This window comes from Entelurus aequoreus, linkage group LG02 (genome assembly GCF_033978785.1).
Source record: "Entelurus aequoreus isolate RoL-2023_Sb linkage group LG02, RoL_Eaeq_v1.1, whole genome shotgun sequence".
Lineage (NCBI taxonomy): Eukaryota > Metazoa > Chordata > Actinopteri > Syngnathiformes > Syngnathidae > Entelurus > Entelurus aequoreus.
The window spans coordinates 66,934,944-66,957,150 of NC_084732.1; the positions used below are offsets into that span (position 1 = coordinate 66,934,944).

Consider the following 22,207-nt stretch of genomic DNA (forward strand, 5'->3'; position numbering starts at 1 on the left):
CTGTAACTACTTGGTATCGGATTGATACCCAATTTTGTGGTATCATCCAAAACTAATCTAAAGTATCAAACAACAGAAGAATAAGTGATTATTACATCTTAACAGAAGTGTAGATAGAACATGTTAAAAGAGAAAGTAAGCAGATATTAACAGAATTAATAGAATGAAGAATGACACAATATGTTACTGCATACGTCAGCAGCTAAATTAGGAGCCTTTGTTTGTTAACTTACTAATAAAAGACAAGTTGTCTAGTATGTTCACTATTTTATTTAAGGACAAACTTGCAATAAGAAACATATGTTTTTAATGTAGCCTAAGATTTGTTGTTAAACCTAGTGTTTGTGACAATCATTGGTACTTTAACTTTTAACTTTAACACTACCTTGTAGTGAACATTTTGGGCATCATAATCCATAAAAAACAAACTTTGGGACGAGATTTGGAAGTTCAGAGAGTATGGCACTGTGCAAAATCTTATTTCTCAAGCTCTTAGGGACACCTATTCTGGGTAAAGTATTGCATGGGTACAACCACGTATTTATAAAATCAAAAGGTGCCATATTTTGTTGCGTGTGACGTCAGGTTCTGTTGCAGAATAAACCCCGGCTCAAACACTTGGCGAGGAAACAATTACTCAAGCATCACTTAGAACGGACTCAGTCGGACTGCCTCTATGTAATGATGCAATTTTCAATGCCAACAAAGCAAGTATGCCTGATAGAAAACGCCCAAACATAAAGTAAGGCTCAACTTCTCCGAAATTCACTAGATTGATGCTAAATCAATTTGCTATATTCTGTACATGCTATTGATTAGCATTAGTGATTTTACGTGGTCATTTCAACAACTCCAAACTTGGTATAGGCAACTACAAGTAAGATGCACGTTACAAACATCTATCTAACATCTTGGGAATTGCAACTGCAAAGTGCAAATGAGACTCAGAAATTTAATAAGAAAAATAGATATACCAACTATCCCAGTAATCATAATCAGCTAAATATAAATGCAATATTAAAAAAAGGAAATTTTTTGTTAGAAACAATAACTTCTATAATCACACACAAGAGTACCAAAAATTGGTACCGTTGAGTAAAAGTGTTCTAGGAATCTGTACCATATCTGTTCAAATGTGAGAAGGTACCCATTCCTAGGTTGAAGGGTGAGTGCTAGGACAGAAAAGAACATGATGCTGTTCAGGACTCAGTGGGAAGAAAAAAAACATTACTTTTATGCAAAACAACCAACATAACTGAGTGATCACACACAGACTGAAATTTATGGTCAGCAAATTTGCTGGACCTTGGTAGGCTTTGATAAAATATGAAAGGGTTCTGTTATTTAGGAGGTCACACTGTATTTCAATTTGATTATTTTGAAAATATTTTGGAGTGGAGTTGATAAAAGGCGTCCTCGACAATCTTCTCACAGTTTTTAAGTTCAGGCAGGCTAAACTAAAAAAAATTACTAAATAATAACTTGACATGTAGAAACAATAAATACATTTCTCAATCTTACGTACCTCAGTATGCCCTGGCAGCGTTTCTCTCTCTGAGAGTGAATTAACACCATTTCCTCCGTTTTCATCTGTAGGTGAAACAGTTTGAGAAAAGCAAGAGAGAACTTTGTGTTAGTCTAAAAAAAAAAAAAATAATGTACAGTGTTCAACAAAACTAAACAACATTGCACTTGATTAATTTAATCAGTGTTATGTCACTTATTATAAAAGTCATCTGATTACACATCATGTTTGAAATCAGCTTGTTTCAGTGGCTTCATACTTCATGATTTACTTCATGATTGACACACGTCTGTAAATCCAGGCATGTCTATTTAGAAAAATGCAGTTTTTTTGCTCTATCATACAATTTTTATGCACACACTATATACAAAAAACAGTGCCTGAAAAGAATAATCAAAATGTATAGAAAAAGAAAAAGGAAAACACATTGACAAAATCCAAAACAAATGCACATTTTGGAAAACAAGGTCAAAGCTTCAAACCAAATCACATTTTACAGTGCTAATCCAACATCCAAATGATCAATCCAGTTAAATCCTCATTTATTGCTGTTAAATTTGTTCCGGGTCTGACTGTGGCAACTGAATTCCCGTTAAGTTCAGTATATTGAGACCTTTACTGTTCCTAATATACATAAACGACATGTCATCGGCATGCGACTGTGAATTGTTTTTGTTTGCGGATGACTCTGCCTTGCTGGTATCCGACAAGGACAAGTCACAGGTGGAGAAAATCCTCAGTGCTGAGCTTTGTAGAACTTGCACCTGGCTCGCTGACAACAAGCTATCCATACACTTGGGTAAAACGGAATCCATCCTGTTTGAGTCCCACATCAACCTTAAGAAAGTCAATGACTTCACTATAAAAGTGGGTGACATTGTTATCACCAGGAAAGATGAGGTCACCTACCTAGGTTCCATTCTAGAGGCTAACCTTTCCTGTGATAAAATGGCAACCAAGGTAATCAGAAAGGTTAAACAACGAATGAGATTTCTCTACAGAATCTCCTCTCTGGTCAACAAAAGCACCATGAGGATTCTGGCGGGAACTCTCGTTCAACCCTTTTTCGATTACGCATGCACCTCCTGGTACCCTAGCACCTCCAAAACCCTCAAATCTAAACTCCAAACATCTCAGAACAAGCTAGTCAGGTTACTTCTAGACCTCCACCCCAGATCCCACCTCACTCCTACCCACTTCTCCAAAGTGGGCTGGCTCAAGGTGGAGGACAGGGTTAAACAACTTGCACTGAGCCTAGTCTATAAAATCCACTACACTTCCCTGATACCGAAGTACATGTCAAACTACTTCCTTAACGTAAATGACCGCCATAACCACAACACCAGGGGGAGCTCCACTAACCACGTTAAACCCAGATTACGAACTAACAAAGGTCTTAACTCATTCTCTTTCTATGTCACATCAATGTGGAATGCGCTCCCAACAGGTATAAAAGAAAGGGCATCTCTATCCTCCTTCCAAACCACAATAAAAGTTCACCTCCAGGCAGCTACAACCCTTAACTAACACCCTCCCCATATTGCTAATAATCAAATGCTAATAATCAAATGTAAACAATCAAATGCAGATACTTTTTCTTATGCCTTCTGATCTCTCTCTCTCTCTCTCTCTATATCCACTACTTGCTGTCCATATCCTACCCCCCCCCCCCCCCCCCGATTGTAAATAACGTAAATAATTCAATGTGATTATCTTGTGTGATGACTGTATTATGATGATAGTATATATGATAGTATATATCTGTATCATGAATCAATTTAAGTGGACCCCGACTTAAACAAGTTGAAAAACTTATTCGGGTGGTACCATTTAGTGGTCAATTGTACAGAATATGTACTTCACTGTGCAACCTACTAATAAAAGTCTCAATCAATCAATCAATCAAGTTCAGTTCAGTTTCAGTTTATTTCGAACTATGTATCCTTTATTAAGGGTGTGACCATACACTCTTCTCACAAGGCAATATTGGGTTCACAAGAACAAGACGGAAATGTAACATTCATTTTGAGCACGGGCGCCGTGTATGATGGTAGAGGTCTAATTCCAAAGGCTTTTGCCTGGAATGTTTTTTTTTATTGGGCCTAGAATTCCTGACAGTAGCCACGACTATGACTGGAGAAGAGATTTTGACAAAAATGTGGCTGGGTCACAAAACAAGCAAGCAAGTGCACTTTGAAGTGTTTTATAACTTTGCATGCATGACCTATGTATGAGCTTTTAAATGGTGAACTTGTGTTAAAAATGTACCATAGTTCAAACAAAGTAAATCGAGTTGACCACCGTAAATTCCGGACTGTTAGCCGCTACTTTTTTTCTATGCTTTGTATACTGTGGCTTATAAAACGGTGCAGCTAATTTATGGATGTTTCTTCACTGAAGGCCGGCCAGTATGTAAAGTATAGTGGTTAGAGTGTCCGCCCTGAGATCGGTAGGTTGGAGTTCAAATCCCAGCCGAGTCATACCAAAGACTATAAAAATGGGACCCGTTTCCCTCCCTGCTTGGCACTCAGGATCAAGGGTTGGAGTTGGGGGTTAAATCACCAAAATGATTCCCGGGCGCGGCGCCGCTGCTGCCCACTGCTCCCCAAGGGGATGGGTCAAATGCAGAGGACAAATTTCACCACATCTAGTGTGTGTGTGACAATCATTGGTACTTTAATCTTTAATCTAATAAAAAAAACACACAAAAAAACCAAGCAAACACACTGAATGTGTGTTACTGTGTGTTCTATAACGCCATCTTCACTTACTGCATTGCCTTTCTGTTAAGACTGAGCTATGAACCGGAAGTACAATTGCGGTTCAGTCATCTAGCCGACCATAGCGTTTTCACTCGTATGGATTATTCATTTATTACTCCAAACAACATGTGTAAGTTTTACAGTATAATTAAAACAATGTTTACTTACTTAACCGTCCCAACTGTGATGTCTGTAGTAGTGTTTTCATGCATATTTGTACGTGCTATTGTAATGTAATGAAGCTAACATTTTTAGCATTAACTAATATGTTAACACGTTTACGAGTGTCTTGGTTAGTATTATTAACTTCCAATGGCATTATTTTTATATTGTTTCAGTTTCGTAAATTCACCAAAATATCACAGTGAACTTATTGAGTCTATTTAGCTGATTGGTGATTGGAGAGCTATCTTACACAGCTAGTGGGTCCATGACAATGACTTCTGATTTGTTTGATCAGCCGTTTTACTGCCTTGCTATCTCAGCTACAATCGGGCGGAAGGCGGGATACACCCTGGACAAGTCGCTACCTCATCGCAGGGCCAACACAGATAGACAGACAACATTCACACTCACATTCACACACTAGGGCCAAGTTAGTGTTGCCAATCAACCTATCCCCAGGTGCATGTCTTTGGAAGTGGGATGAAGCCGGAGTACCCGGAGGGAACCCACGCAGTCACGGGAAGAACATGCAAACTCCACACAGAAAGATCCCGAGCGCAGGATCAAACCCAGGACCTTCATATTGTGAGGCAGACGCACCAACCCCTCTGCCAAATGTAGTATTTTTATAGCTAGCCTATGACTACCTGGTTATGACCTTCTAACCAAGGTTTTTGACATGCACGTAGTTCCCTTTATTCTGGTTGAATCCAATAAAGTAATGCTGCCTGAGGCTCAGCCAATTAGTGGCCACGATACTGAACAGTGCACTCTGATTGGTTTGGTTTAGTAGCCATACTGTAGTATTGATATTTGTATATCATTTAGCCATTTTTATGCTTAGAAAAGCCTAATTCCTGCCAAAAATACACATAATATACTTTAAAAAAAATTGTGATACAGGCTGCAAACTTAAAAGCGTGATGTGGTACATAGTAGTTGTGTCCCCATACCAATATACCAATATTTTGGTACCGGTACCAAAATTATTTCAATACTTTTCGGTACTTTTCTAAATAAAGGGGACCACAAAAAATTGCATTATTGGCTTTATTTTAACAAAAAAAACATATGTTTCTTATTACAAGTTTGTCCTTAAATAAAAGTGAACATACAAGACAACTTGTCTTTTAGTAGTAAGTCAACAAACAAAGGCTCCTAATTTAGCTGCTGACGTATGCAGTAACATACTGTGTCATTTTCCATTATATTATTTTGTCAAAATTATTAAGGACAAGTGTTAAAAAATTAATTATCAATATACTTGTTCATTTACTGATAATATTTGCTTACTTTCTCTTTTAACATGTTCCATCTACACTTCCGTTAAAATGTAATAATCACTTATTCTTCTGTTGTTTGATACATTAGTTTTGGATGATACCACAAATTTGGGTATCAATCCAATACCAAGTCATTACAGGATTATACATTGGTCATATTCAAAGTCCTCATGTGTCCAGGGACATGTTTCTTGAGTACTTTTTAGAGGCGGTATAGTACCGAATATGATTCATTAGTATCGCGGTACAACCGTACAACCCTAGTACATAGTTTACTGTATATATACACGGTGGTACCTCGACGTACCTGTGCCCCAACCTTGATTTGAGATACAAGTGTTTTGAGTTAAGAGCCCCGTCACAGAACCAATTCAGCTCGTAAATTGAGGCACTAATGTACATTGAAAACGTTATTTCCTTGGTACCTAATTAAATGTATGAATTCTGTTACTAATTACATTCCTATTTTAAGTAAATAGTAACTAGTAATTTGCTCAACACTGCTTAGTTTTGACCCCTGGGACGGTTCGATTATGTCTTCATTGTGTCCTATCGGAAAATGACTTGTCTTGGAATGGATAGTGTCTGACAACTGCAATAATTCCTCAAGGAATGAAATTGTTTGCAGCTGTAATTTGCATGCAAACAACTTCTGCAGAGGTTTTTGCTCTCTGCCTGCCTTTCTTAATTCATTCAAATCTGCAGCTGTCAACTGAGGTTAAATCAGTTTTCCCTTTCCGGGTAATCACCTGGTTAATATGACAACCTGGAAGGTCTCTCAGTAAAAGTCTGTTCTCCTGGTAACATCAGAAGCCTGGTCATTAAGAGAATCATTAATAGACGTTTTTGGAGAGATGAAAATGGTGCCACATGCTCCCGTCTGTCCGCAATACCGCATTCCAGCAGGGCAGCGTAGCAGACGCTGCTCACCGACTCTCTCTCTCTCTCTCTTTTTAATTCCTGAATTGTGGGAACGTAGAACTTCCTGTGGGGGAGGCTGGAACGTGCATGAAGACGGCAAGGAGGAGGGGCTGAGTTTACAGTCTCTGCAGAGCCAAAAATCCCACGTGAACGCAGCACACAAAGGACAATCCCATGCTTCCTACAGACAACAGCCTTTGATTGGACACAAGGATCTAAGAGGAGACTCACAACAGAGGAATGGCAATGTGTCATCCATCCATTTTCTACCACTTGTCCCTTCCAGGGTGCACACCGCCTTCCGCTCATGTGCAGCTGGCAATGAGTCATATCAGAGAAGAAGAATCCCTATGGTAGACACAGTTGGCATGAACTAAAAAGACCAAATAGCCTGGTAGAAACGTATGCAAACACCTCAATTAGATTGTGATGAATCTTTAAAAAAAATCAAGATTAACACGTGCAGATTATTCTATTGAAAACCAGAGCACTCTTTCATGTCTGCTGTACACTTCCATCGGTCATTCATTGGAGTGCCAGTTTCCCTGGAGGACAAATGGCACAGCTCTTAGTCATTTGCCAACTTTAAATTCATGATAGAAATGAAACGCAACTGGAGGGTGGGTGGTGGCATGTTGACACCAGCAAAAAGACAAATTTGTTCTGCAGAAGCTGAAATAAATCAATATTTTAAAAGTATGGAGCAGGGATATTTAACTTAATTTATGAAGGCCACATTTCCAGAAGGCAGCAAGGTGAGACAGGGCATGTGCCTCACAATACGAAGGTCCTGGGTTTGATCCCCGGGCACAGGGTCTTTCTGTGTGGATTTTGCATGTTCTCCCCGTGACTGCGTGAGTTCCCTCTGGGTACTCCGGCTTCCTACCACCTCCAAAGACATGCACATGGGGATAGGTTGATTGGCAACACTAAATTGGCCCTAGTGTGTGAATGTGAGGGTGAATGTTGTCTGTCTATTTGTGTTGGCCCTGCGATGAGGTGACTACCGCGACCCCGAAAGGGACAAGCGGTAGTAAATGGATGGCTGGGAGTGAAAATGGACCCCCACCTGAACTTTGAAGCCCACATCAACCATCTGTGCAAAACCTCTGTCTTTCACCTCCGCAACATCTCAAGACTCCGCCCCTCACTCACCCCGGCCGACACTGAAAGACTCGTCCACGCCTTCATCTCCTTCAGGCTTAATTACTGCAACGCACTTCTCGTCAGGGTCCCCAAAAAGAGCATCAAAAAGCTCCAGTACATCCAAAACAGCGCAGCGAGGATCCTGATGAGAGTGCGCAAGCGTGATCATATCACACCCATCCTCAAATCACTCCACTGGCTTCCTATTGCATCCCGGACACAATTCAAGATTAACCTGCTAACACACCAATGCATCTACGGCAACGCCCCCTCCTACCTCAAGGACTTAGTTTCCCCTCAACCTCCTACCCGCAACCTCTGCTCCTCAAACACTAACCTCCTCAAACCCATCAAGACAAACTTACAATCAATGGGCCGCCGGGCTTTCTGCTCGACCGCACCCGAACTCTGGAACGCTCTCCCCGACCATCTTAGAGCACCACAGTCGGTCGACCGTTTTAAGAAGGGACTAAGAACCCACCTTTTTAGCACAGCTTTTATCTAATTTCTCTGCCTACTTGTTTTTAAATACACTGCTTGCCTATCTGTTTTATCCAGTGTTTTCATGCTTTTATTTATATTTGTATCTATGTTTCTGTTTTATCTAGTGTTCATCTAGTGTTTTTCATTTCTATTTTAATTTTCTATTATATAGTCTAATTTTTTTTATTTTTTTTATATACTTTGTAGCACTTTGAGATTTTAACAAATGTAAAGTGCGATACAAATGTAATTCATTATTATTTATTATTATTGTATAACTGTCATGTCTGTGTGATCAGGTTTTGTTTTGGTTATGTTCAGTTTGGTTTTTGGACCTTTTGTGCACTCTTGTTTGTTTTGTTTCCATGACAACCCATTAGTTTTCACCTGTCCTCATGTCGCGCACCTGTCTCACGTTTTGCACTCGCGCACCTGTCACTAATCATGTCACTGTTATTTAAGCCTGTCTTTTTCTGTTGTTCGTCCTGGTGACATTATCCTTACTCACTCTGCTTCATGTCGTGTTTACGGTTTCATGCTTAGTTCACGCTGCTTGTTTCATAGTCCATGCTGCCCTGTTCACGTCATCGCAGGTAAGTTTTGTTTATTAATGCCACAGTTAGTGTCTTTTGTTTTTTGTCCATAGTGCTGCCTTTGTGCTAGTTTTTGTTTTTATAGCCAAGTTTTGTACTTCCACCCTTGTGCGCACTTTTTGTTTATTCCTTTTGTTAATGTTAAACTAAAGATGTCATTACCTTCACGCCTTGCCCGCGCCAACTTTCCTTTGCATTCCGGAAAAACACAACACCCCAAGGTCCACGTTTTGACAATAACTATGAATAAGTCCATTCATTTGAAAGGGAATTTCCTAGAAATTTGGGAATTTCGGGAAAAACAATTTTTTTTTGAAAATATAGGTATTACAACAATTGTCCTAGATTATATGAATGGGATGGTGTGGGAATTTTTCAAAACGGTTTAAAAATGTTGACGTACTAACAGTTTGAATTTAAATGGGTATTTCGGAATTCCTGGAATTTCAGGAAAACCGGGAATTTGTACGAAAGAAAAATAGTACTTTTGTTGTCCCAATTAAGAACAATGTTTTGAAGGTGTAATGGTCAAAAACGGTTGGAAAAAGTGGTAATGGTAGTTTGATAGTCCAAGGTAGTGGAGTGTGTGGATGGTGGAACGGTTCACATCGGTTTTCAATGGGAAAAATGACCCGGAAAACTTTGGGGAGCTCACGATTTCCCGGTCGAGCCGAACGTTTTGATACCTGAACGGTTTCAATCGGATGAAAACTCTGGGCTGTGGAATTTTAATAGTTCAAGACTTCCTTGTTAAAGGTTTGGAAAATGTATAATTTGGAAGCTTCCTAAAAAGCTTAAGTGATCTGCTGTCTACATATCGCCCACGTTTACTGTAGCATGAGTTCGGCATACAAATTAAATTCAAATTAAATCAAAATTTATGGAATTGAAATGGAATTTGGGAACCATTCCTAAATGAAGCATGGCATGTGTGCGGGAATTAGTAAGTAAAAATACTAATGTGCTTTGTTAAAATGTTATAAACCCAAAAATATTTGATAACAAATTGGTAAACACTCAAGCTGCTGAAATGTTATTGAAAAATTAAGCCTCACACACGTGTGTAGTACATCTGGAGGGACTGAAAAATTATAATAAATAACATATATAAGTTTATGTATGTCAAACTTTATTCAGAGAAGTAAGAATGGAATTCTCATTTACAACAATGTATACTTAATTGACATGTAATCCATGAATGCAATCAAAAATACTCAGCTTGTGTTCAAAAAGTCACTACGAGCTTACTATGTCAGTTTCCTTAATCCATTTTATAAAGGCATGCAGCTTTTACATTTGTAGCTCTTATTTCGTAGTTTAAAGTGCAGTAGTAGAAAAACTTTTGTAGGAGCAGTCAACAATTTGGTCTATGTCTCATAGCAGATTTAAACATTTAACAAATTAAAATGTTACTGCGGAATAAATGTAGAAATTAAGTTATGCATTTGAGCAGCAGGCAGTTATTTAGCTTCTATGACTTAGATTTCTCTTCATTATTGAGAAAGTAATTATCTCTGAGACTTTTGGAGTCACACAGAGTTTGGACAATCGAATTAGAGCTAGTGCATGTACACTGGGACCTCACGCAAAAGTGTGAAATCACGGGGAGAGCGAACCAGAGCAGTAAAGCGACTAATGTGTAAACGAACTGAGAAATCTTTCCACTGGGAAGTTGCATCAACTCTGCAGCTGACGTTTATTTTTGCCTGTGGTGGGTTTATTTTCTTTTCCTTTTTCGGGCTTGCTTGACCTATACACAGCCAGTTATTTGGGTTGAGCAAACAGAGGCAAAGGCTACTTCCACATAGACAAATACATGAAGCAAGACTGACAGTTCAATTTGTACAAAAAAATGTCAACCTGATCTTTTATTAATGGTACAATACACTCCTGTCAATAAGCGTCTTCTGCAGTGAAAATTTACAGATATGCATATCAGAGCTATGTTTTCTTTAATTTGTAACTGACAACATAAATAGAATAAATAAAGTACATTGACAAATGTCCACTGCAGAGGAAGCTGGTCCGGAGGATCTAACTTAAAAGGCAACATTGGCACTTATTTCATTGTTCAGGCCTAAAAATGATATCTAAAGGAACAATTCCCCCCAAAATAAACACGGTAGTGATATTTTTTGTTTTCGAAAGTGTGTCATCACACTTTAGAATGCCCACTTTTAGCTCCAAAATGGGGGCGGGCCTGCATCAGCCTGCTGATGTCACCTACAAAAAACTGAAGTCAGTTTCATATTGCATAGTATTTGTCTTTTGTAGTGTCTTCATCCCGACTCACGTTATTTTCACGCAGAATTTGAAAGAATTCTCAAATATGTCTGACAGATGCATTGTTGCAAGGTTGTAGCAATACAACTAAAGAAGGGGCCAGCCTGCATATGCTTCCAAATGATGGGAATGTGAGGAAAGTACGGACATTCTCTAATCAAATTGACTTGCTCAAAGTAGGACGGACCATACGAGAGGATTGTAATTTGCAGCACTCATTTTAATGATTCTGATTTTGAAAAAGAAGGATTTTGGTCTGTGTGGAGTTTGCATGTTCTCCCCGTGACTGCGAGGGTTCCCTCCGGGTACTCCGGCTTCCTCCCACCTCCAAAGACATGCACCTGGGGATAGGTTGATTGGCAACACTAAATTGGCCCTAGTGTGTGAATGTGAGTGTGAATGGTGTCTGTCTATCTGTGTTGGCCCTGCGATGAAGTGGCGACTTGTCTAGGGTGTACCCCGCCTTCCGCCCGAATGCAGCTGAGATAGGCTCCAGCACCCCCGCGACCTCGAACAGGACAAGCGGTAGAAAATGGATGGATGGATGGATTTTGGTCAGAGTGTGGATGGAAAAAATGTTAAAGACTCAAGCCAAATGTGATCCCCAAAATCAGGAGCACCTTCAAGGGGAGAAAGACTCAGTCCAAACCTTAGGAAAAACAGAGGAAGAAAAAAGTAATAGTAGTAGTATTATATTTTGCGTCCTCTTCTGATGTTTTCCGAAAAATGCTTATGGAAATGCTAAAATAGCTTGAGGGGACACAGGTTATGGTGTCTAAGGAAGAACAGGTACGTCCAGAAATTGCCATTATTTTATATTTATTTTGTGCAGTTTTGAAGTAATCATGGACCGGAGTGACAAAAAAAATGTAATTAATGGGGGCGGCATATCAAGTCTGGCAATAGAAAGGGGGCACTCCAAGTACAATTATTTATCGACTGGTTACTCAGAAACGAATTGACACTATGAGGAATAACTGCCAGATTAATTTTCAGGAGCAAAAAAAAAACATAACGGAGAACTCCGGATGGGTTGGGGACATCTCTGCGCTGCTGACCCGTCTTGGCTCGGGATGGTCTCCTGCTGGCCCCACTATGGACTGGATTCTCACTATTATGTTAGATCCACTATAGACTGGACTTTCACAATATTATGCTAGACCCACTCGACGTCCATTGCATCCGGTCTCCCCTAGAGGGGGGTGGGGGGTGGGAGGGGTCACCCACATCCGCGGTCCTCTCCAAGGTTTCTCATTGTCATTCTTATTGACATCCCACTGGGTTGAGTTTTTCCTTGCCCTTATGTGGGATCTGAACCGAGGATGACGTTGTGGCTTGTGCAGCCCTTTGAGACACTTGTGATTTAGGGCTATATAAATAAACATTGATTGATTATTGAACTTGTTGGTGAAATTTCGGTCACCTGGACGCTATTAAATAAGTAAAGTAGGTCGTTAATGTGGTCAAATTCATCCAGTCATGTTGTTCTACATGAAAACACGCATGTGGTGGACATATTTGTTGACCACTGTAGAAACGCGACAATAACTCATGTCACCTTCGGACTTCTAGCAAAGCGGTTTTGACATAATAGAGAGAATAACACTACTGTAATGAAATCAAACTTGTCATAAACAATGCTAACCAGAAATACAACTCATATAGCAATGTGTTTACAGTAGGGTTGTACGGTATACCGGTATTAGTATAGTACCGCAATACAAATGAATCATATTCGGTACTATACAGCCTCTGAAAAGTACTGGTACACCACCACCCGCACCCCCATCATCGTCACGTTGTGTTATTGCTGGTTTACGAGCATGTTCTGTTCGGTAGCGCACAATCATGGAATACTTACAAGCAGACAGTGTGTAGACAGAAAAGGGAGAACGGACGCATTTTGGCTTAAAAACTAACGATAAAGATGACGTTTTAACACTGGAAAGCCCACCGGAATGATACCAAGTCAGGAGCGTATCTAGTCGATACTACTACGATTACGTTGATATTTTTTGGCATCACATCTTCTTTTGTTTTTTTAAAATGTATATTATGTTTGTAAACTCAGGAAATACGTCCCTGGACACATGAGGATCTTGAATATGATCCTGTAACGACTTGGTATCGGATTGATGTCCAAATTTGTGGTATCATCCAAAACTAATGTAAAGCATCCAAACAACAAAATAATAAGTGATTATTATATTTCAACAGAAGTGTTAATGTTAAAAGAGAAAGTAAGCAGATATTATAATTAGATTAATTATTCATTTTCTACCACTTGTTCTTAACAATTTTGACAAAATAATAGAATATAAATGACACAATATGTTACTGCATATGTCAGCAGACTAATTAGGAGCCTTTGTTTGCTTACTTACTAATAAAAGACAAGTTGGCTTGTGTGTTCACTATTTTATTTAAGGACAAACTTGCAATAAGGAACATATGTTTAATGTACTGTAAGATTTTTTGTAAAAATAAAGCCAAAAATTTAATTTTTTGTGGTCCCCTTAATTTAGAAAAGTATCAAAGTAACGAAAAGTATCGAAATAATTTTGGTACCGGTACCAAAATATTGGTATCGGGACAACACTAGTTTACAGCAGCGGTCTAAGTCTAAGGCTCGCTTTCTCTGGATGTGTATGTGTTGATTACAGTGGCACGTCAGTTTTCGTTAATAATCAGCAGAAATCAGAATTATTAATCCATTCCAGACATCCAAAAAATATTCACACAAATGTGAAAATACATATACTGTATAGGGCTGGGCGATATATCGATATATGCGATATATCGCGGGTTTGTCTCTGTGCGATATAGAAAATGACTATATCGTGATATTCGAGTATACGTTCTCACGCAGTTGCTTTTAGCTGCGGACATTACACTGCAGGCTCTTCCCACTCTTTCTAGTCTGTCCTCACAGACAGCGAGCGCACCTTCTTGCACACGTCACATACTGTCACGTCATACGTCACATACATATACGCCCTCGCGGAGCAGAGAGGTAGCAGCACGGCTAAAGTTAGCTGTGATGCTAGCGGTAATACGAGAGAAAGAAGGTGCGAATCTGGTAACAAATGAAGGAAGAATTAATTCCCAAGAAAAACAGCAGGGGGTCCATCGTCTGGCGGTGGTTTGGCTTCAAGCGGGAATATGTCGAACAGACAACCGTAATTTGCCAAGTGTGGGGAAAAAGCATTGCTACAAAAAGTAGCATTACTGTTAATATGTAGCATCATTTGAAAAGTCACCCGCTACAGAATGTAGAGTGCTTACTCCGCATGTCAACATCTCCGTTCGGTGCCACACGCTCACACCATCAAAATGCCGAGGCAAACATTTCCAGATCAACACCGTATGAAAAAAATAGTCAACAACAAAAAGAGATAACGTTCGCAGGAACCTACCACATAGCGAAGGACATACACAATTTGATTTCCTATTAAGCAGCAAATTTTTATTTGACACTTATTGAAATATCTTGTGTGACATCATGCACAAAAGTGCGCTTTATTTGTTTTAAACTATTGTAGTGCCGTTCTGTACAAAAAGTGCACTTTAATTTAGTGTTGTTTTGATTTGTCATCTTAGAGACATCATGCACAAAAGTGCACTAATAGCTTGTTTTAAAATGTCTCTGACAATCTTGCACTTTCTGTTTTGGAAATGACATGAATCTTTGTGCCACTGCTTAATAACTTTTTAATAAATACAGTGTTGCTCAATTGACTTAGTTGTGATTTCCCTCTCTGCATGAAAGTTTAAAATGAGCATATATTAATGCAGTATGAACAAGAATGTTTTAATGTAGACACATAGAATCATCATACTGCTGTGATTATATGTATCAAGTGTTCATTCAAGGCTAAGGCAAAATATCGAGATATATATCGTGTATCGCGCGCGATATGGCCTAAAAATATTGAGATATTAAAAAAGGCCATATCGCCCAGCCCTAATACTGTACGTGATGAATGAAATGGATAAATTAACATTTAACATACATTTAACAGCTAGAAAAGCACTCGGAGAGCACAGACCTCCACCAAGCCCTACATCCAAATAAAACAATCTTGCATCCAGAAGGTGATCCGAAACAGCCCCAAAATGTAATCGCTTGTTCCTTATCCCATTTCTGACATTACCTGAAATGTAGGTGAAAATCCGACCATAACGTATAGCTGAATTAAAAAAAATGGAGTGAAGCCTTTTGTCAATCCTCTACTGTCTTTGTGGTTAGAGGCAGGGCCACACAGAAATTGAAGCTTATAACATAAGGTAAAGTAGTTGAAAAGATCCGGATCAGCCCCAAAATCTTATCAGTTTTTCCTGATCTCAGTTTCATGAAAATCTGCCCTTGACTTTTGGTTATTTTGCCAACTAACTAACTGACAACACACCAAAAGCAACGATCGATTACATAACCTCCTGGCGAAGGTAATTATTTAAGAGGTGTTAACGAAAACCGATCAAAGGTACCACCTTTGTACTTTGCTAACAGTTCTTTCTTTAGTTCAATAGTGTTTCTCACCTTCTTTATCAAGGTATTGGTAATTACGACTTTCTTTGGCCTCATGATATATTATTTTTTAGCCGTATTCAATAAAAAAATACAAGAAAACCAGAGACTGAGTCACCAACTTGCGGGATTCTTTGTTTTGAGTATATGTTTTGCACAAATGCTTGGCTATATACGGCAAAAATGTTAATCAAAAACTGAATCCTACAAAAGTGGGGCATACAAAAACCGAGGATGAAAAATGGATTTGATAGTGATTTTGTTTTGCAGTAGATGAAAATATTTTTGAGCTAAACAATTAAACTAGTTTTATGACAAACTGTACTAGATTAGATTTGTATCTAAGTATGAGTATCCACAGTTCATTCCTGTTCTAGAGCAAAAAGGAAAGTGCTTCCTTTAGTATTATCATACTTATTTTGCATCTTTACGTGACTTGCTTGAGGCTTTTGAGGATGTTTGTCCACTGACAAGTCATTGGTATGTAACATAGGAAGGCGAGGAGTGTTTGGACGTCACTGGTCTGATCTACACATTTTAACTGCTCTGCCTGACCAAACTGATCTTTTTAAATGTTTTGTTTTATTTTAAGAGATACCTGAATAGTGACGTTAATTGTTGGATACAGTGTTTTTAAATTAGATAAGAAAATATTTATTGAATCCAAAAAATTGAAATCTAATTATTACCTGCTACCCAAGATTCTTCTTAACAAAAGAGGAGAAATATAAGCTTAGAGAAAAATCCAATTTAAAACAAGTACAACACTTTGTGGAAATAAATTATGGAATGGATTAAGCAGAGAAATCAAACAATGTAATAATATGATCCACTTTAAGAAACTGTACAAACTCAAAGTGTTTACAAAGTAAAAGGAAAAATAATCTTGAAAAACATCTAGGAACCTTATTAAAACAGGAGAACATCTTAATCATCTCATATTGTGAACCACAAATTAACTATTTATTTATGAGAACTGTATTTATTGGTATTTAAGTAATTAATCATCATTTACTTATTATTTTGTCTTATTTTTTATTTAATGATGTATCTTTTTGCTATGGGCAGCACGGTGGAGCTGGGGTTAGTACATGTGCCTCACAATATGGAGGTCCTGGGTTCGATCCCCGGGCTCAGGGTCTTTCTGTGTGAAGTTTGCATGTTCTCCCCGTGACTGTGTGGGTTCCCTCCGGGTACTACAGCTTCCTCCCACCTCCAAAGACATGCACCTGGGGATAGGTTGATTGGCAACACTGAAATGGTCCCTAGTGTGTGAATGTGAGTGTGAATGTTGTCTGTCTATCTGTGTTGGCCCTGCGATGAGGTGGCGACTTGTCCAGGGTGTACCCCACCTTCCGCCCGAATGCAGCTGAGATCGGCTCCAGCACCCCCCCCTGACCCCGAAAGGGACAAGCGGTAGAAATTGGATGGATCTTTCTGTATTGATTGTGTTATAGGATGAGTAGTAACAAATGTGTTAGTAATTGCTATGATACAAAAAGGGGGTATGATTAAATATTTCTACCTTCTTCTTTTTGGACATGCTGGAATGTGAAACTGCAATTATGTAATGTATCTATTGTAATTGTATGCATGTTGGGAATGCACTAATACCATAACCGCTACAATTACTATCCTGTAACAAAGCAGCAATGTAGCAAAACAGGGCCCCCTATCTGAATGGGCAACACATGCGCTGCACTGTATGACACGGCGCTTCTTATAAAATGTTAGCACAAAGATATTCCTAGCCCCTTCCTGCTCCGTCATTAATAAGAATATAATGGCACATTTATCCTGTGGTGCACTGTGTTGGTGATGCGATTACATTTTTTTAATTATCGGAAATATGATTTTTGACCAACTGACAAAAAGCTAGTTGAGTAGGCCCCCATCTCCATTAACTATAACTGACATTTGTGGATGAGTATTTCAGCTTTTAAAGTGTAATAACTACAACTCGATTATGTATATGTGCAATAACAGGCAGGCCAACATACTGTACTATGTTACTGTTCATTTGTGTAGAGGGTACATTAAACAGAGTGGCTGTTTACCTCCGTGTTGGTCTTCAAATATATATTGTTTTAGATTTAGTAAACCTCCTTTCAGCAACAGCCAAATGCCAGCTAATGTTTTCACAACCTGAACACTGTCTTTAATGAAGAACAATGTGAAAAATCAATGGAATTCCCTCAAGGTGAAAACAGGTCTTTGAGAGGCTGCAAGGAGCCTGAGATAAATTTGTAGAGGGGTAATAAAAAGTGTTACTTTTCTTCAAACTCTGTGTCAACAATAACTCACAACCTTACACTAACAGGCGGCTCTGTTTTGTTTAAAATTATATCAAGAAGCAGCAGAATGTGTGTTTTTTTGTCGCTACCATGTTTGAATATAAGTAAATAGTATATATGCATGTATAATAGTAAGGATAATACAATCAAGGTTTTATGCTGCCTGTTCCGATACGATCATCCGTGAGTGAGATCGGCCGATACCAAAACCGATACTCACATGAATTACAGTAGAAAGGGGATTCATTCGTCAGTTTACCTGATATGAAACGTGACAAATTGGGGGTTGCACTATCCACCACCAGGCGGCAGTAGATTGCTGAATGCCTTAAAATTTGTTTTGTGGAAATGTGTGGTAATTCCAACTTTGACCACAGCGTCATTTGTTATGTAGAGTGGCGCTTTCCATCATTTTCAACAGACTCCGTTGCAAAATGATTAAACCCCCCCTTCCTCTCACATCAGATCCACCCAGGAACACACACACACACACATATATATATATATATATATATATATATATATATATATATATATATATATATATATATATATATATATATATATATATATATATATATATACTTGAAAGATACATCTCCTGGATGCACTGGGACACATCATCAGTGATGTATCCTGGTTTCATCGGGTGTTTCGGGTCTCACAACATCATACACCCTTGTCCAGGCGACCCAGCCGGGGTGATCAAGTCCCTGCTTGTGTCCCAGTAGCAACCCACGGATCTGCCCTTTTCAGCCACAACCACCTCGTGGCTTTCTCTGCCGCTTCACTTGCGGATTGAATGGCCCTGCTTTTGGCCGCCCCTGTGACTCCCAATCGGCCAAGCACTTTGCAGAGGGAGCGTCCTGCAAAGCCACGGCAGCCAACCTCTATTGGCTCATAGAAAGTCCTCCAGCCCCTGCCCCTGCAGTCCTCCACCAGCTCCTGATACTTGGCACGTTTCCTTTCGTTGGCTTCCTCAATCCGCTCCTCCCAAGGCATTGTTAGTTCCAGCATGATGAGGTGTTTTGAAGCCTCTGAGATGATGATCATGTCTGGCCGTAGAGATGTTTTTACAATGTGCTGGGGGAACCTCAGTTGTTTTCCCAGGTCAACGTGTAGCTGCCAATCAGGGGCTGTGTGAAGGAGTCCTGTTGTTGTCTTTGGACGTGCACACGGTCTCTCTCCAGCTTTGATGAATGAGATTGCCTTATTTGGCGCATGATGTTGCTTGCTGGTGCTGATGGCTGAGGCTATGCTCTCAGCAACTGCTTTGAGTACCTGGTCATGACGCCAGCGATAGCGACCATTAGCCAGAGACTTTGGGCAACTGCTGAGGAGATGTTCCAAGGAGCCTCTTCCGGAGCAAAGGAAGCAGGAGGGTGTCTCGCTCTTTCCCCAAACATGGAGGTTTGCTGGGCTAGGGAGGGAATCATAAACTGCTGCCACGAGGAACCGGACGCGGTGGAGGTCTGCCTGCATGATGTTTGACCAGGTGACTTTGCGCTGCAACGTGCCCTCCCATCTTGTCCATGCCCCCTGTTGCCGGAGTCCCACTGTCCTGCCCACTCGCTCTTCCTCCAAGCCTGCTCGGACCTCCTCCTGGAGTAGATGTCGTCTGTCTTTGCCCCGGGCCTGGCCAACTTGGGTCTTTGGGAAGTAGCCCAAGCCTGCTCTCCCTGTTGCTATGGCCCCAAGCAGTGCCTTTTGCCTAAGGCGTGACTCAGCCACCTCCACCGCCTTTTCTGCCTTCCACTTCCTTCCTGTCCTCACTTCAATCCCGGCTGATGACACCTTGCAGTCCCTGGAGTCTCTGTACTGTAGGGCTTCTCTTGTGCGTGCCACCTATATATATATATATATATATATATATATATATATATATATATATATATATATATATATATATATATATATATATATATATATATATATATATATATATATATATATATATATATATATATATACATATATATATATATATATATATATATATATATATATATATATATATATATATATATATATATATATATATATATACACATACACTACCGTTCAAAAGTTTGGGGTCACATTGAAATATCCTTATTTTTGAAGGAAAAGCACTGTACTTTTCAATGAAGATAACTTTAAACTAATCTTAACTTTAAATAAATACACTCTATACATTGCTAATGTGGTAAATGACTATTCTAGCTGCAATTGTCTGGTTTTTGGTGCAATATCTACATAGGTGTATAGAGGCCCATTTCCAGCAACTATCACTCCAGTGTTCTAATGGTACAATGTGTTTGCTCATTGGCTCCGAAGGCTAATTGATGATTAGAAAACCCTTGTACAATCATGTTCACACATCTGAAAACAGTTTAGCTCGTTACAGAAGCTACAAAACTGACCTTCCTTTGAGCAGATTGCGTTTCTGGAGCATCACATTTGTGGGGTCAATTAAACGCTCAAAATGGCCAGAAAAAGAGAACTTTCATCTGAAACTCGACAGTCTATTCTTGTTCTTAGAAATGAAGGCTATTCCACAAAATTGTTTGGGTGACCCCAAACTTTTGAACGGTAGTATATATATACCCTGTATATATATATATATATATATATATATATATATATATATATATATATATATATATATATATATATATATATATATATATATATATATATATATATATATATATATATATATGTGTGTGTGTGTACAAGGATGAGATATAATAATACAGTAAAGCTCTATGTGTGGCAGCATAGGAGAGAGTTATGTACAGGTTTCACTTCTGCATTTCATAGCACAAAACTGTGGCGCATTCAAGGACCCTGAAATAAAGTTAGAAACAGAGGCATAGCAGGGTTTTAAAGATATAGGGAGGCTTAACTCACATGAGATGAACTAACAATAATAGATTCCTAATAATAATGATGATAATTCTATTTTGTATTATCCACTGATTATAATCCTATGTTTAACAGTGAATCTCTACTTTACACTCTTAAGAAACGGGATCTTGACATTAGTATAATCATTGTTAAGCAAATAATGACAGGCTATGTGATTATCTATTTAAATTCATATTTTGGCCACTTTATATATAATTTTTTGATGTTTAGGAGTCTTGTGTTTGGGGGCCTAGAATACAGTGCTGTGTCCTTAATTAAAATTGCATGCACCATGGCAAATTATGCAAAATAGGTATATAATGACATCAACAACCCCCCCCCCCCCCCCCCCTTTGTCATTACTGCCAACAATAGATGTTCTGTTAAAAAAAACAGTGTTGGATGGCTGACTAAAATAATTGCCAAATCCGTAATCCCTGCTATACTGCTTGTTATATCATTAAAGGAACAGGCATGGACATATATATGAACTGCAACAGAGATATTTTGATTTTTTTGGTTTCCTTGTCCTGAACTGAATTATTTGCAATGGAGCAAAAAAATCTACTAATTTATTAGCAGTTAGCATTCCTGAAATATAGTTGATCCATACTCTGTTTAAAGGCTTGAAAATACCCACAAACAACAAAACACCTCAGGCAAACTCATAAATATAAACAGTCACATATATTTTTCAGGGCCTGAGACTAAGTCCCCGATGATTTTTCGACCAATACACGCAGGCATAGAAAAACTGCACAGATTGGGAAGTCTCTCTTCCAAGCACTTTGTCTGAACCAAACAATTAAAGTTTCATTCATTTGCCTCTCGGCAGGAAATGTAATTCCCCGCTGCTTTACTTTGTTTTGCTGCATTTGTATGTTTACAAAACAACAATATATTTATAATGAATGTTTAAAAGTTTAGTATACACATTAAAAAAACATTACTTATGATGTACATGGGTGATTAATCCTAGGTTGAGTAATACAAATTAGGGATGGGCTAATTGATTGGCTGCCGATCTAGATCTGTATTTGTGAAAAAGTATGTGATCGCTATTGTCCATTAATGCTTTTTAATGCCGATCACAAACGCCGATGCCCTCTGGCTGGCACTGTATTTATTTTTAGTTCCCCAGCTGACAAGCGGCGAGCAGCTAATTATGTATGTCCATACACAGTGTGGAGTCGCTCCCCTAAGCTAAAAAACAATCACCCCCATTACGGCACATAAACTGAATTTCTTGGTATCTTAGTTTAGTTTATTATTCCTTCAGTCGGTGGTTAATGAAATAAACAAGAACAATTTTACATTTATAAATTGACAATTTAA

General features: G+C 38.9%; 1 protein-coding gene across 2 annotated transcripts in view; it reads right to left on the minus strand.

Moving 5' to 3' along the window:
* The window catches only part of ano5b (anoctamin 5b), a 117,843-nt gene that overhangs the window by 54,210 nt on the left and 41,426 nt on the right, over nt 1-22,207 (minus strand). For both annotated transcript variants that reach the window (XM_062030939.1, XM_062030946.1), the window contains one exon: nt 1,526-1,590. In XM_062030939.1, coding sequence (XP_061886923.1) covers nt 1,526-1,590 — 65 coding nt within the window. The remainder of the gene's footprint in view (nt 1-1,525; nt 1,591-22,207) is intronic.